The 16,799-nt window shown below is 45.4% G+C and overlaps 1 protein-coding gene across 3 annotated transcripts in view; it reads left to right on the top strand.

Moving 5' to 3' along the window:
• Positions 1-16,799, top strand: part of LOC6046054 (E3 ubiquitin-protein ligase TRIP12) — a 44,950-nt gene that overhangs the window by 21,996 nt on the left and 6,155 nt on the right. For all 3 annotated transcript variants that reach the window (XM_038264668.1, XM_038264667.1, XM_038264666.1), the window contains 5 exons: positions 1,810-7,531; positions 7,602-7,972; positions 14,194-14,490; positions 14,561-15,214; positions 15,276-15,464. In XM_038264668.1, the coding sequence (XP_038120596.1) occupies positions 2,002-7,531; positions 7,602-7,972; positions 14,194-14,490; positions 14,561-15,214; positions 15,276-15,464 (7,041 nt within the window). In that variant the 5' untranslated portion in view covers positions 1,810-2,001. The remainder of the gene's footprint in view (positions 1-1,809; positions 7,532-7,601; positions 7,973-14,193; positions 14,491-14,560; positions 15,215-15,275; positions 15,465-16,799) is intronic.

Genomic DNA, 16,799 nt, shown 5'->3' with positions numbered 1-16,799 from the left:
AGTTTTATCATGTATTTAAAAAGTTATGTTAATAAAACTGTTTCATATTAAATTAAAATTATGGTAAAAGGGTGGTTTTTTCATGAAACCCTCACATGTTACATATTTTTAGAAAGTATATGAGAAGACTTTTCTTGTGGATTAAGAATTTCCACGATCTGACTTACCTATCGAAAATTACAAGCAGTTTAAAAAATAATCTGAATTTACATACCTCAAATGGTCCCGTCTGATCGCGAAAAAGCCTTGTAGAGGGATGCCATTTTCCTGGAAGGCGGTGTCTGTATAGTCTTGACAAAAAGTCTGTAGGAAGTCTGTTTTTTTTACTCGTCACTTGTTTTTATTAGGGCCTCTTAAGTGCTGCGATCACGTTAGGGGAGATCCATAAACCACGTGGACACTTTAGGGGATTGTAATCACTCTATAAATGAGAGGAAGGCACCAACCACCTAAGGGTGGATTAAGTTACGTTTTTTTGCGTAGGTTAGCTCCTTAGACTTTGACATTTCCAGAAACCATCCATCCTCAAGCAAAACTTACTTGAGTATACCGCGGAGAATTTCCCTTGCCCTCTTAAAAAAGTGGAGCATCAACAATTCCAATCTTCCAAATCTCCCAATTTTCCTTTCAATTCCAATTGAACTTCCTATCTTAAACAAAAACCGAGTCAAATCGCTTGACCCATCAAAGCCCACTTCGACCTAGCAATAGAACATCATCATCATCTTCTTCGCCATCATGCTAAACCTGTTTTCCCCCGAACATGGTTTTCGACCCTGCTTCTCGCATCAGAACCTCTCTCTCTCTCTCCTATGTATCAGCGCCATCATTTTCCCGTCGTGGCCTGCTTCGCTTCGCTCCGCTGCTGTGTACAAATCTCGCCTCCGTGCGTGGATCACTTGGATCCGTCGCCTACTCCTTCATGTTTTATGGTGACTAGCCTACTTGGCTATGTTCTCTAACATCTGCTGGCTGCCTTCTATGCTTCCTCAATCGTGATGACGACGACGACGCTTCGAACGCAACTTGGCGATCAGCTGTTTCAGACAATGACGACGACGCAAGCTAGTGTAGGGTGGTGGTGGTGTGTGTGTGTATTGTCGATTGCCTTCCCCCTTTTGTTACGGTTGTGTTGTGTGCGTCGTCTTGTTGCTGCCTGTGGTGTAACACCAGTAGCACCTCTCTCTAGCGTTGAGTAGTTTCTGTTTCGCTCCTTCCTTTGTTGGGAGTTGCGTTGCGAGTTTTGTTGTGGTTGTTGTTGGTGGACAGAATGGAAATCGACACGTCGTCTCAGTGTGTGGTGGTGGGAAAATCAAAATATGGGAAATCAAGTCGCCATATTATGTTTCATGGCGAGGTTTTCCTTCTAATTTGTGTTCGAGGCTGCACACGTGTATGCTCTCTCTCTCGACGGTCGGTCATCAAAGTAGGTCATGCAAAGCTCTGCTGCCTCTAGAGACTAGTGCAGCGCGAGAGTTGAAGAGTGAGAGTATTATTAGTCGTAGTAGGTAGGTAGGTGGTACATAGAGGTAAAGTAGGCTGTGTCGAGTCGTGGTTGTTTGTTGATCGTTGACTGCTAATTTGTTTGATGAATAATGGTGATGATCATGACGATGTTGTTGCGGGGAAACGTTAGCGTCTCAACGCTGAGCCTCTGAGCGATGTCAAGGCCAACTTCGATCAGCCGTTAGTGCAGCGTAGTACGTCACTGAGTTGATTTTTTCTTTGCAGTTTCAAACTCATTTTGAAGACATTTAGAGACTGAGCTCAACACTAATCCACCTTTCCTCTTTCTGTTTCATCTTGCAGATTCGAGAACCTAATAATAGCGTGAATCAGCAGCGAATAGCTGCGTTCGAGTTGTGATACACAATCAGAGTAGAGAGAGAAACAGTCGTCGCCAGTGTGTGTGTTACAGAACGCCGCCCGCCGCAACCGCGAACGCGAAAAACCGACGGGTATGCACTTTAATGGACACACGGAGACGTCTAAGTGTCGTCTATGGCCGACTCGGTTGGTAAGCAAGTGCTCTCTGCAGTGACGGAGGGGCATCATCATCACCAACAGCAGCAGCAGCAGCAGCAACATCATAGAAATCATCAGCAGCAATCAGCAGCTAGCAGTAGTAACGCCGGTAGTAGCAGCAGCAGTCGGAGATCCCGTGCCAGATCTTCGCAAACGGCCGCCACAAGCCAGAAGCACCACCAGCGAGTTGTCGTCGTAAACACGGCGGAGCAGCAGCCAGCAACCGCCAACAGGAAGCGCAAGCTCGAGGACGCAACCACAACCCACTCGACGCCGTCGCCGGTCGCGTTCCGAACCCGGTCACGCACCGTATCGAAGGAGGTGCCACTGGCGGGAGCGCCGGTGGACGTGCGCAACAAGCGGCACAGTCACGGCGGCAGCACTTCTCATGAGAGTACAAAGATTGCCAGCAGCGCCCACGCCACCAGTAGCCACAGTTCAGGAAGGGCCACGCTAATCGCCTCGCCGAGCGTCGCGTCGACAGTTTTCTGTCAGTCTTCGGCGTCGTCGACGGCCGCCGTTGCCGGCCCCAGCGGAAGCGGAAGCAGCAGCAGCCGTGGAGCAATAGAGAAACGAAAGCGCAAGAAAAGCGGCCAGCTTAGCAAACAGTTGGTGGAGCAATACCTGCAGGAGGAACCGGCGGAACGCCGGAGAAGCAAATCGGGTCAGCAGAAGCAGCAGGTCAGCGCCGAAGAGGGACGTAGTCTGCGTTCCACGCATCATCAGCAGGAAGTAGGAGGAGGGTTAACGGGAGCAGCCGTGCCGAAGAAGCGTCATAAAGTGGGGGACCAACACCAGCAACCGGACGGTACGGCCGGCAGCCATAAAGCCCCGAACCTGGGGGCACGTCTGGCGCGTAGCAGCGGAGGTAGGGAGCCCCACCAGCAGCAGCAGCACCAACAACAGCAGCAGCACCATTTCGGTGCCGGTGGTGGCCACTTGAGCAGTAGCGCAGCAGCAGCAGCCGGAGGAAGTCAGGGGCACCTACCCAGTGGCCTGCTAAGACGTAGTTCTCGTGGCAAAGGTTCCCATCAATCCGGCACGACGGGTTCTTGTGTCAGCTCGAACACCGCCAATCCCAGCCAGCAGCAGCAGCAGCAGCCACAATCTTCGTCGCAATCATCGCGCTCGGGCAGCCACCGAGGCGGTGGTGGTGGCAGTTCCGGTAGCACCTCCGGGAACCTCCACAACTCGTCGGCTGGAACGTCCGGCACCAAGGGCTCGTCTTCGAAGGGGTCGTCGTCGTCCAACAATAACAACTCCACGAGCCTCGTTGGCTCTGTGGCTGCGGCGGCGACGGCACCCGGTCCCTCCCACAGCGCCATGGCCAGCGATGGCTCCCGCAACAACAACAATGAACACCACCATCAGCAGCAGCAGCAGAACTCGTCCAGTTCTTCCCATCCGTTCATCAAGCTACACAAAACCACCAGCCTCGGCTCGTCCAGCGCGCAATCGTCGGCCGGAACATCCACGGCCATCGATGTCAACATGCTGAACATGGCGAACGCGGCCGGAGCCACTGCGTCCAACTCGGCGAATCTGGGAGGTGCCGCCGCCGCCGCCGCAGCAGTCCCCCATCCGGACTCGGAAAGTGACGATAGCGAGGTGGGACGGCTGCAGGCCCTGCTGGAAGCTCGTGGTTTACCCCCGCACCTGTTTGGCGCCCTCGGCCCACGAATGCATCACCTGCTGCACCGAACCATGGGCGCCAACAGCAGCTCCAAGGCGCAACAGCTGCTCCAGGGATTGCAGTGCCAGGACGAAAGCCAGCAGCTTCAGGCCGCGATCGAAATGTGCCAAATGTTGGTCATGGGCAACGAGGACACCCTCGCCGGATTCCCCATCAAGCAGGTCGTCCCGGCCCTCATCACCCTCCTCCGGATGGAGCACAACTTTGACATCATGAACAACGCGTGCCGTGCGCTCGCCTACATGCTCGAAGCACTGCCCCGCTCGTCCGGCACCGTGGTCGACGCCATCCCGGCGTTCCTCGAGAAGCTGCAGGTCATCCAGTGTATGGACGTGGCCGAGCAGAGCTTGACCGCGCTGGAAATTCTGTCCCGCCGGCACAACAAAAGCATCCTGCAAGCCAACGGCGTGTCCGCCTGTCTCACCTATCTGGACTTTTTCTCGATCAACGCACAGCGCGCCGCCCTGGCCATCACCGCAAACTGCTGTCTCAACCTGCACTCGGAAGAGTTTCACTTTGTGAAGGAATCGCTCCCGCTGCTAGCCCGTCTACTCGCCCAGCAGGACAAGAAGAGCGTCGAGAGTATCTGTACGGCGTTTTACCGACTGGTAGACAGCTTCCAGCATGATCCAACAATTCTGCAGGAAATCGCCAGCATGGAACTGCTTAAAAACTGTCAACAGCTGCTTGTGGTGACGCCGTCGGTGCTCAACTCGGGAACGTTCACCAACGTGGTGCGAATGCTGAGCGTCATGTGCGCCAACTGTCCCGATCTGGCCATCACGCTGCTCAAGAACGACATCGCCTCGACGTTACTCTACCTGTTGACCGGCTCGGCGGACCCCGTCACGACCGACGTCGAGCTCGTGCCGCGATCTCCTTCGGAACTGTACGAAATAACCTGTTTGATCGGCGAGCTGATGCCACGTCTGCCAACGGATGGCATCTTCGCGGTAGATTCACTCCTAGAACGAACCCAAGCCAACGTCCAGGACGCCGTTCAGTGGCAGTGGAAGGACGACCGGGGCGTGTGGCGTCCGTACTCGTCGATCGATTCCCGCATGATCGAGGCCGCACACCTCAACTCGGACGACGAGATCAGTTTGAGCACCCTCGGCCGCACCTACACGATCGATTTCCACTCGATGCAGCAGATCAACGAGGACACCGGAACGACGCGGACCGTGCAGCGCAAGATCAATCACGCGCTGCTCGCGCAACAGCAGGGAACCATGATCATAACCGCGGGCACGCTGGCAACTCTCTCAACGGCTGCGTCTCTTTCGAGTGAAACTGGAGAGCCGAGCGCCGTCGGAACGGGTTGTGTCAATCTGGCTACGCGACCCCCGAACGCCACTCGAGACGCACGGATTGCGTGCCTCAAGGAGGAGCGCGGATTGGCGGCGGAGTTTATCCGGAACTTGTTCTCGGTGCTGTACGAGGTGTACAGTTCTTCGGCAGGACCGTCGGTGCGGTACAAATGCTTGCGTGCCCTGCTGCGGATGGTCTACTTTGCGAACGGTGCGCTCCTGCGGGAGGTGCTCAAGAACCAGCTCGTTTCGTCGCACATTGCCGGCATGATGGCATCCAACGATCTCAGAATTGTGGTCGGAGCGCTGCAGATGGCGGAGATTCTGATGCAGAAGCTGCCGGAGGTGTTTGGAATGCACTTCCGTCGGGAAGGCGTGATGCATCAAATCAACCAGCTGACGGACCCAAGCATTCCGATTTGCGCGGCTCCGTCGCCCAAGTCGGGCGCCCAGAGCGCCCCCTCCTCGGCCACAATCCACACGACGCACACGACGTTCGATTTTGACAGTGCCATTGCCTCCAGTTCAAAGACCGGCACGCAGGCGATCGCCATCGTTGGCGGTGCGGCCGGTCCCCACGTCAAGAACCTCAACTCGGCGATGATGATGGCCAGCAAGATGAGCATGTCGATGCCGTCGACCAGCTCGACCCTGCTCCACTCGCCAACCAACGTAATGCCGGGAACTTCGGCTTCGTCGTCCGGAAGCTTCACCGCAATCAACCTAAATGCCTCCACCAAAGCAGCGCTGCACCACACGAACCACCACCAGCAGATGTCGACCAGCACGCTCCACCTGGAGACGTTGGCCACAAACATGCAGCAACAGCAGCAGCAACCCACGAGCATCCCTGGGGCCATCGCCACGCCAAACAACGGAAACATTCTGCTGAACGCAATCTACAACTCAGCGATTCCAACCAATCAACCGGGACATCATCACCATCACGCCGTCGCCCACCACCATCAACCGGAAGCCGGTTCCAGCAAGCAGTCCCATCTGTACCAGACGCACCCCCACTTCTCGGACACCTTCGCGTACAACGCCGAGCAGGGCATCCTAACGTCTCCCCTGTCAGTCCCTTCGGGAGCCGGTGCCACGCTGGTGGCCACTTCAGCCGTTGCTGCGTCCCACCACGACACACGATCTCATAGCCCGGGCCAACTCAAGGTGTCGGACATCCTGAAGCGCAAAGTCCCGCCCAAGCGAAAATCCCAGAGCAGCAGCAAATCCAAGTCGCGTCACGACGATGCCGCGGGAAGTTCCGCGGCGGCCGCAGCCGCTGCCATGTCCAGCGGATCTACAACCACTTCCGCAGCCGGTTCATCCACCACCTCGTCCGTCATGCAGGAACTGATCAACAAAGCGACCACGCTGGGTTCGTCCTCGGGTCGAAACACGCCGTCGTCGTCGTCCAGTTCGCGATCGCGCTTTTCGGGCGCCTCGTCCAAAACCACCTCGTTCCTGGCGTCACTCAACCCGGCCCGCTGGGGCCGTCAGTCATCGTCGTCTTCGTCGCACCACACAACGACGACGTCCGCGTTCGGCAAAGACGCGTCCGGGAATGCCCTCGCCAAGAGTCAGTCCAACTCGAACCTGATTGCGGCCGGAAATCGCGAGAAGGCTCGCCAGTGGATTCGCGATCAGTCGATCACGTTCGTGAGCCGGTACTCGTCGGATGGGGGAGCGGCCGGAGCGGGAGGTTCCGCAGGATCGCTCCACCCAGCGTGCTCGATTCTTTCCCGGCTGACCGGTGCCATCCAGAAGCTGGACGGCCATCAGGAAGACTGTTTGGGCGCGCTCAAAGAGTTACGCGACATTCTGATCGAGAGCGACATATCACCGTTCGAAGTGAACCACTCGGGGCTGATCCGGACCATGCTCGGGTACATGGCCAACGAGGCGAACCAGCTGGTGGAGCGCGCCGACCGACTTCGGATGTTCCTGCACGTGTTTGCTGGGCTGCCGTTGGACGCGAACTACTCGTCAGCGGTGGCACCGCCCTCGCTGAACGCGGCCCCCTTTGGAGCGTTCGTCGCGAAGCTCAACGGGTGCGTCACCCAGCTGGAGCAGTTCCCCGTTAAGGTGCACGACTTTCCCGCGGGCGTCGGTGGCCGCTCGAACACAAGTGCCCTTAAGTTCTTCAACACCCACCAGCTAAAGTGCAACCTGCAGCGTCACCCCGAGTGTACGAACCTGCGCCAGTGGAAGGGTGGCACCGTCAAGATCGATCCGCTCGCGCTGGTGCAAGCGATCGAGCGCTACCTGGTGGTGCGCGGCTACGGTGGCATTCGCGTCGACAGCGAAGAGGACTCCGAGGAGGACATTGACAATATCGACGCGGCCGCGATGATCTCGATGGGTGGGCTCAAGCACAAGCTGCAGTTCCTGATTGGGGAGCACGTGCTGCCGTACAACATGACGGTCTATCAGGCGATCCGGCAATACTCGCCGCTGGTGAACGATCAGTCCGAGACGGACACGGACACCGAGACGCCGATTGGTAAGCTTGGTTTCGTTTCTCGAAGCAAAACAAAGTTCGTAACGATGTTATTCCCGATTAAATTTCACAGGAAGTGCCAGCATCTGGGTTCAGCAGCACACCATCTACTACCGGCCGGTTGAGGAGGAGTCCGGTGCGGCTGGAAGTGGGTCCAAGAGTGGCGCCGCCAACTCGTCGCGTAAAAATAGTAAAAATTCGCAGTCCAAGATTATGCGCCGCAAGCCGGAGTTCTGGATTGATGGGATTGCGCCGGCCATTGCGTCGCCGCTGGTGCCCTTCCTGGTGTCGAAGCTGCCCGAGGTGGTGACCGTGCAGGATGCGTCGCTGGACGCGCTCTGCATGCTGCGTATCATCAACGCGCTGAACCGGCACTGGGCGACGCTGTACTTCTCGGTGCCGCAGAGTCACATCATCCCGCAGACGGAGTTTATTCACTCGAAGGTAGGATCTTTAACTTATTTGAAAATACATATTTCTAGATGTTATAATTTGGATGAAAATCTGGCTCAAAGATTCTGATTCATCTTTATTCTGCTTTATAATTAAATTGACAATTGACTGTCAAATTCAAATTTTAAGAGAAAAAAAAAAACAATTGGAAAAAAAAGCATGACGAGTAATAGTTTAGTTCTTTTTTGAGAAAACTATCGAAAATCCACCCAAGATCAACTTTGAAGAAGATATTCGTGGTGATTATTGCACTCGATCATATTTTCTCGACTCAGGATCAAGATTTTTCGATATAAAGATTAAGATCTACCATCGACAAATTACGTCTTACCATCGAGAAATTACAATCAAAATTTGTAAATATAAAAAAACCCAACCTGCAAAAGCTTCAAACATTTTAAAAAATCAAACTGTACATTCCTTCACATTTTGAAAGTTAAAAAATTAAATTAAAAAAGACATGCACATCTAAAAAATTTCAAAACTCGAAAAAAAATAATATTAAAAACCCGATTTAATCCCACCAGGGGTGAGATAGAGCCTTTCTTACTAAAGAATATAACTTCTTTCAATTCATAACATCGACTTTGTTTATTTATAACGTTAGCACAAAAGAAAGTGATACAAAAAATTTTATGATGAAAGCAAGGTATTATTAAAAATGTGTTTTCCAAAAGAAATTGAAAATGCAATTTTCACCGAAAGAATATTTTTAATCGTACAAATTCTTAATCAAACAAGCGTTTATGACAAACGCGAGCATAGCAAGCTTCCCATGCGCCAGTGACGACGCACACCGCGGTTTTGGTTTTCTAGTTTTGGTACGAGCCCATAAACCGAGCAAAGCAGGCGCAAAGCAAAACCGAGGTACAAGTGAACCGAAGATATAGACATTAGAATGTGTAACAAAAACTATTATTAGGGCTTGTTCTGGTGGGCTTGAACTTGATTGGACGTCACAGAAGCTGGCCTCCACTTTCGAATTTTGGAATGGAATTTAATCGGTAGAAATATTTTTTCCTAAATTTAAACATTCTTGGCGAAAATAAAAAGATCAGAACATTTCAAATTCAAAGCTTCAGAATGTCAAAAAATCGAAAAAAATATGTTTTAATAGTTGTTATTATAACAAAAAAAATCAAAATACATATTATTATTTTTTTTAATTTTTAAAATCGTAATGTAAAAAATCTGAAATTTCGAAATTCAAATTTTCAGCAATCTGAAATTCAAAATATCAAAAATTTGGGTAGTCAAAAATTTGAAGATTAAAAAAAAATCAAAATTAAAGAGTCAAAATCTAAAAACTAAAAAATATCAAATTCAAAACAATGTAGAAAAAAAAAAATCTCAGATCTAAAATAATTGTAGTGTTCTTAAGCTTATAAATTCTAGAATTCTTAAATTCTAAAATCTTAAATTCTTGAATTCTAAAACTCTAAAATTCTTAAATTCGTAAATTTTTAAATGTTTTTATTTTTAAATTGTTAGTTCTTAAATTCTTAAATTCTTGAATTCCACAATTTTAAAAGTCCTATTTTATGTAAGAGATTTTGAAATTATGAGAAGACATTATATTAAATATCAGAAATTAAATTTCTTTCAGAGTGAAATTTTAGCGAGGATTTTGGATTCCAAACTAAGCATAGGCATAAGCATAGGTGCCCACCCGCAGTTGCTACTCCGTTATTGACCAGGACCTCCAGAAGTTACATCCACGAGCCGTGGAAGATGAGTGGGTGCTACCTTTCCTCGCTTCGCAACTTCTCAAAGGCCCCTATCATGCTGATCAATACCGGCGCCGGCCACGACCAGTGGTAGAGTCACGGGGAAGTGGATGGGAATGTTAGTCCGATACTTGAGTGATAGAGACCGCCCAATCGACTGCTTCTCCGACAAAGTATCACATGAGTTTTGAGGGGGTTAGTAGATGGGTATGAGGTCAGGATTCACGAGTGGCAGTGATGTGACCATGAGCATTTTGTTTATCGGTTGAAATTTTAAATCTTAGGCAGCCCGCTGCGGAAAGATAAATAATTGATTATTTAAAAAGTTTGTTTTTATCGAACGCGTGCCAACCGAGCGGTAGTGCTATGGGCTGGACTTATCAGTATATTTTTACTGTTTCTACAATTAAGATAACGAGAGCAAATTTCAAATCTCTTCGCAGCACACAATACACGACAAAAATGCGAAACAAAAGGCACACACAAAAAAAAAATCACTTTTCACTCCGAATATTTTTTACGACCACGCGCTCCCTTTGTCAATTATGCACTCCGAGGATTTTGGATTCCAAACTGTATAACAATTCTTAGATTTTGAATATTTAGACTTTCGAAATTTAAAATTTTATCATATTATAATTTTAGATTTTGATATAATTTTGAGGTTATATATTTGAAATTTTTAGGTTTTTAAATATTATATTTTTTATTTTGAAGATTTTTTTTCATGACCCTTGCCTTGACCGTCTCTTGAGGATTTTTTTTTTAATGGATTTATTGCTTTCATTATTTTGGAGTTTAAACATAAAACGAGTTTTTTTTAATGAAATACTTTCTGAATTAGTTTTTCCCATTAAAAAATAAAATTTCTTAATAGTGCATAATTGACAAAGGGAGCGCGTGGTCGTAAAAAAATATTCGGAGTGAAAAGTGATTTTTTTTTGTGTGCCTTTTGTTTCGCATTTTTGTCGTGTATTGTGTGCTGCGAGGAGAAAATTACCCTCTGAAAATGCAGCGTCATCAGCGCATAATTGACAAAGGGATCGCGTGGTCGTTAAAAATATTCGGAGTGACAAGTGATTTCTTTTGTGATTTTCAAAGCCCTTCCTATATCATCGTTGATCGGAAGGCACGGCGTCGGGTGGATTGTGTTTAAATTTTTCGAATAAGGTTGTATTTTTTTGCGGTAAAAAAGCCATTTCTATACAATGAACGAAAGACGCACTGACAATTTGGATCGTTGAGTTAATAGTGGAGCAAAATAACTGTGTGTGAGTGATTTTGTGTGTTAACCAGAAAGACCTTCCCATAGCATCGTTGCTCGGAAGGCTCGCCGACGGGTCTGTTATGAAAGTCCTCCCCATAGCGTCGTAGCTCGGGAGGCATCGAAAAGCCAATACCTAACATTCCTCCCTTTCGTTCAACTGCAGGCTTCTTGGGAGGGCGCCGGTATTGACTAATAAAGTAGGGATCTTCAGAGGTTAAACAGTGAACGGATGGTTGGCTCCCACTGATCATTTTTGATTCATTGTTTAACTTCAGCTGATCTGTCAATAACGGAGTAGCAGCTCATTGGCAGTCAACCATGCTCATGCTCATGCTCATTAAAAAATAAAATTTCTTAAATGTTGGTCGCGATATTTTTTAATAGGTGTGGATTTCGCGCGGTTTTGGATTTTAGGTCGGCGCGGATTTTTTTCGACTCCCGTAACAACCCTGCATATTTTCATTTGGAAACTGTGTAATTCGTTGGAAACTCTTATCACATCCGAAAACAGATGGATATTTCGAAATTTGAGCGGCAACTCGCCCTGGTTCAGCACACTAGCTTTCATTTGCATTCAGAAGAATCAAAATCGGATTCATGGGAGCTGAGAACGACGCGACACAAAATTTGGCAAAATTTTATCACACACGAACATCACTCGATCTCCATGGAATTTATTTTCTCAAAATTCGAGGGTTAGAGATAGACGAGTTCTGTCAAAATGAATCGATAGAGCAGGGGTGCCCAACCTTTTGGCCCTGCGGGCCAGATCTGATGTTTCTGAAGCAGTGGCGGGCCGGAACTAATATTTGATAAAAGTTGAAGAAGTTAACACATTTTTGTTAAATTTTTATTATTGGGTTCTTTTAAAGAAAATAAATAAAAAAAACTAGTGTTGCAAATAAGATTCCTTAAACTTGATTTTAAGAATGAAAAACAAGGATAACATTCAAAAATAAGTTTATTTGAGTTATTTTAATTTTTGTTTGTTTAAAATTGTATAGCTATTGTTTTTAACGATTGCAATTTTTATTAAAAAAAAAAAAAAAACATTCAAATTTCAATGGTCGTTGCAATTTTTTAAGTTTAATTTCCTCAACACTACGATATAAAAAATCAATGAGACATGATAAAATTTATTAAAACGAAATTTGGATTCGTATACTGCCGTTCTACGCATAATTGTCCCGTGACAGTTTTGGACGATTTTGACTTTATGAATTTTTTAAGTTTAGTTTGATGTGTACCTAAAGAAAAACACAAAATCTGGTACTTTGTTCGGAAACTCATTAAAATCCACATCAAGTCTGTTTGTCCCATCGTTAAACTTCTACGCATAATTGTCCCACCAAGTATTTTCTATCACGAAATCATTAGTTTTGCGAAGCATTATGTCTTGTTTACCTGCTGTATAGCAAGAGAATCACAAATAAGAATGATAAACTACTAACTGGGGCGATTAGGGACACATAGGGCGAATAGGAACCCACGGGATAATTATGCTTAGAAACACAGAAATCGGTTGAAAAATTTCAATCGCTTTTTTCTCAGTTGCACATTTTTGAACATGGGACAATTATGCGTAGAACGGCAGTATATCCCTTTTAAAAAACAAACTTTTTTGCGTTTTTGTGCACCTTTATTCAAATATTTTAATAAATATTTTAAAATGATTTTAAACACAAGCTAAATTTAAAAAGTGTAAAAAATATGTATTAAATCATTTTTAATTCGTTATTTTTCAAATTCTAAGTTACGAAAAACAATTATTTTTGCTCTCTTATTTCATGCCCCATTGAGAAATTTTTTTTTATATTTTTAAAATATTGGCCGCGATCTATTCTCAGTATGAATAATTTGCCTTTTTAAGCTTCATTAAAAAAACTTTATCACTGAAAAGTTGTTCTGGAAAAATTCATTAGCTTAAAAATATAGAAAATAGAAAAAAAACTTCGATTTGAAGTAAACACAGTAAAAACCGAAAGAAATTTAAATTTAGAGTAATTCTATACATTTTTAGACAACAATTCAAGTTTTTTTTTTCATAAATTTTACAATTTTACGAAATGGATAATTTTGTTTTCTTGCAAAATTTTTCAGTTTGGTAATATCGATGTAGAAATTACAAGAATTAAATTCAAACATGAAGAATGTTGTTATAATATTATAAAATTTGATCCTCAGATTATTTTGTTAATTCAGACAATCAATTTATTTATTTAATACTTTATGAACAGCAGCCTTAAGGGCCGGTCATAGAATTATTTTGAAAAGCCGTCGTGGGCCGGATGAAATGGCTTCAAGGGCCGGATCTGGCCCGCGGGCCGGACGTTGGGCAGGCCTGCGATAGAGCGTCAAAAATCGATGCAGTGTGATTTTTTAGCGATTTTTCCGATTAAAATTGAATCGTCATATTTACAAACATGAAAATGACGTCCAGCCATAAAGTAAAACCTATACCTTTCTTTGGTAAGAAAGGCAAAAAATATCGTGGATTAAAAACTGAAAAAAATTAAAGATTTTATATCTTATATCCATCCTTGTAAAACCATTAAACATTAAATTGAACATCGAACATTAAAAAAAAGGAAAAAAAAGTTTAAAAAACATTTTTTGAGTGCATTTTTTTTCCTGCATTAAAAAAAAGTTAAAATAAATCTTAAAATCTTACTAAAACAAAATATAGAAACAAAACTCACACTAAATAAAAAAAAATACAAGTCTTAGAACATTCTACAAATGAAAAAATAATGATATTTTTAACATTTTTTGAGAACATTAAATATCCTTATTTGGCTAAGTTTGGAAAAAAATGATAAAGAAAATTTTACTTTTTGGTTTTTTACGCATAACGATGCGCATCTAAGACCAGCGCTGGATTTTACGCTCCTTCCCCTCCAATAAACTCACAATTGTGTTCTAGTTTGAATTCCCAAAACTCAAGCTCAACGAATAATCTATGTGGGTAACCTAACGATGATCGAAAAGCTGGTCATTGGGATACAAAACCTAAAAAAAAAAAATATTTTGAAAAAAAACATGATTTGCTATGTGACCTTTATGTCTTCAACTGTCGATATCTCGATTTTAAATAGTTTAAAAATACTCTAAATTTTTTCCGAGCTTTAATTTTTTTTAAATTTTATCCAAAAACAATACAAGAAAGTGGATTTACGAACACGTAGAGAATGACACAATTTTTTTCACCACCATTACAGATCGCTGCCAAGGCCAGCCGCCAGCTGCAGGACCCGCTGGTGATCATGACCGGTAACCTGCCCCAGTGGCTGCAACAGATCGCGGCCGCCTGCCCCTTCCTGTTTCCGTTCGAGACGCGCCACCTGCTGTTTTACGCGGTGTCGTTCGACCGGGACCGGGCACTGCAGCGACTCCTGGACACCACCCCGGACCTCAACTCGGCGGACACGAGCGAGCGCGTCACGCCCCGGCTGGACCGACGCAAGCGGGCGATCTCGCGCGAGGACATCCTCAAGCAGGCGGAATCGATCATACAGGTTGGTCGTTGGAGGAGCGAGTTGTGTCTTGGGTGAAGAATTTTAAGAACGGGTTTTGTTCTGTTTTTAGGACTTTGGTCACTCGAAGGCCCTGCTGGAGATTCAGTACGAGAACGAGGTGGGCACCGGTCTGGGACCGACGCTGGAGTTTTACGCTCTGGTCTCCACCGAACTACAGCGCTGTGATTTAGGCTTATGGAACGATAGCGACAGCTACAAGAACAACAACAACCAGCAGTCGAGCGCGATCGCGGACAACATTGTCAAGTCGTCGATGAACCAGATCGACGACGACACGGCCACGGCCAACACCAACAGTTCGCGCTCGTCGCTCTCGCCGACGGCGGCCACGCGGCACCACCATCAGCAGCAGCAGCAGGACAGCGATCACAACGTCAGCGACGGAAGCTTCGTGATTAGCAACGACAACTCGCTCAACATGCTGATCGAGCAGTCGGACAATCTGCTGCTGAGCCAGAACCCGCAGCAGGCGGAGCTGGAGAACAATCAGACGCCGCCACCGCCGACGCAGCAGCAGCACTCGCTGTTGTCGCCGGCGGCCGGAAGTGCCGGGGCGGGCGCCGTTTCGTACGTGAACGCACCCCACGGCCTGTTTCCGATTCCGCTCAGCAAAACGGCGAAAACTTCGCAGATCTCACGCTTAAAGTACAAGTTTAAATTCCTAGGCAAATTTATGGCAAAGGCTGTGATGGACAGTAGAATGGTGAGTTGGTCGTTGACTCTTTCGCAACAGTAATCTTAACGGCTTTCGCACTCTATTTCAGCTCGACCTCCCGTACTCGATTCCGTTCTACCGTTGGCTGCTGGCGGAGGAAAATTCGCTGGCCCTGTCGGACCTGGACCAGGTGGCACCCGAAGTGCAGGTCACGCTGCTCCGGCTGAACGAGATCGTCAAGCAGCGCGACCTCATCCAGGGTGATCCAGGGTTGGACGCGATGGAGAAGACTGAAAAGGTAAGGATTCCCGCTGAGGTTGTCTCCACGGCTGGGGTGCAAATCAAATTTGAGCACCTTATAGTTGCGTTAATTCGTATCAGAATTTGTTTAAAAAAAAGGTTGTTGCAAATATTTTTTAAAGTTTTTGTCCCTCAACTCTGACCACATTCGAGGGTTGGGAGCTGTGATTGATGATTGGTCCAATAAATAAAAATATAAATATTTAAAATGTGATCATTAACCGAAACGTGTCGTTTTGTCGCTGGAGAATGTGTCAAAAATTAAAATTAAAAGCCATGGTTTCAACATTCAATGAATAAGGCGACGGCATAGACATTAGAAAATGTTTGCAACAGCCCTAATTTTTTTTTTTTAATTTTTTGATTTCAAAATGTTCATTTTGTTGGTATTTTTTTCCAACTTTTACAATTTTTTTAAAGATTTTTTAGTTTTTTATGGTATTTTTTATAATTTTTTCTTTTTTTTTTGTTTTAAAAATACGATTTTTGCGTTACGTAATAAAAGAACGCGCCCTAACATATTTATAACTCATTTCTAAAATTTACCTAATCCAACCATATTATGTTCAATTGTAAAAGCTTTCCCTTCGATTTTTTTTTGTTGATATTATGGTTAAATTTATAGGTTAAATACTAAAATAAATTATAAAATACCGTATTTGGTATGTTTTTTTTTTTTGCTGTTCTAGTATGTTTGGAATAAAGGGTTTGTTCAAATATTACTTCCAGAGATTTTCAGGATTTCAGACACCCCTCCACCCTGTCACGCATTTTTCCTATACCTATAACATGGGCTGTCACAAACCCCAGACTTCCCCTCTATTCATGGACGTAATTTTTGACCGAACTCTAAATGCTCCTGTTTTCACAAAATATCGTATTTTTCGAAAATACAAAAAAATTGCATTGTGGGCATCAAATGAAGCGAAATTTGGTATGCTTTTAACTTTTTAGAGTTTTTTTTTTCTTAAATACTCAATTTTTTACAAAATATCGTTTTTTTTAAGTACTCGTATTTTCATAATTTGTTACATTGGTATCAAACGATTTAAAATTGTGTCTGCATTTTCACTATTTTAGAGTATTATTTATGAAATACAAAATTTTTCACAAAATACCGTATTTTTTTAAGTATCACGACTTTGAATTTCGCCTGCATTTTCACTGTTTTACTATTTTTTGAATGGATTTTTTTTACAAAGCACCATTTTCATGTACTAAATTTTTCGAAATTTCTCGAACATTGATAATGCATGCAAAATTTCAAATTGTTTGAAAATTATTAAAACTTGAGTACTTTCAAAAAATACGGTACAAATTGTGAAAATTTTAG

Source organism: Culex quinquefasciatus, chromosome 3 (genome assembly GCF_015732765.1).
Source record: "Culex quinquefasciatus strain JHB chromosome 3, VPISU_Cqui_1.0_pri_paternal, whole genome shotgun sequence".
Classification (NCBI taxonomy): domain Eukaryota; kingdom Metazoa; phylum Arthropoda; class Insecta; order Diptera; family Culicidae; genus Culex; species Culex quinquefasciatus.
Note: the sequence above shows the minus strand (reverse complement) of the source record. Positions and strands in the feature narration are given on the sequence as shown.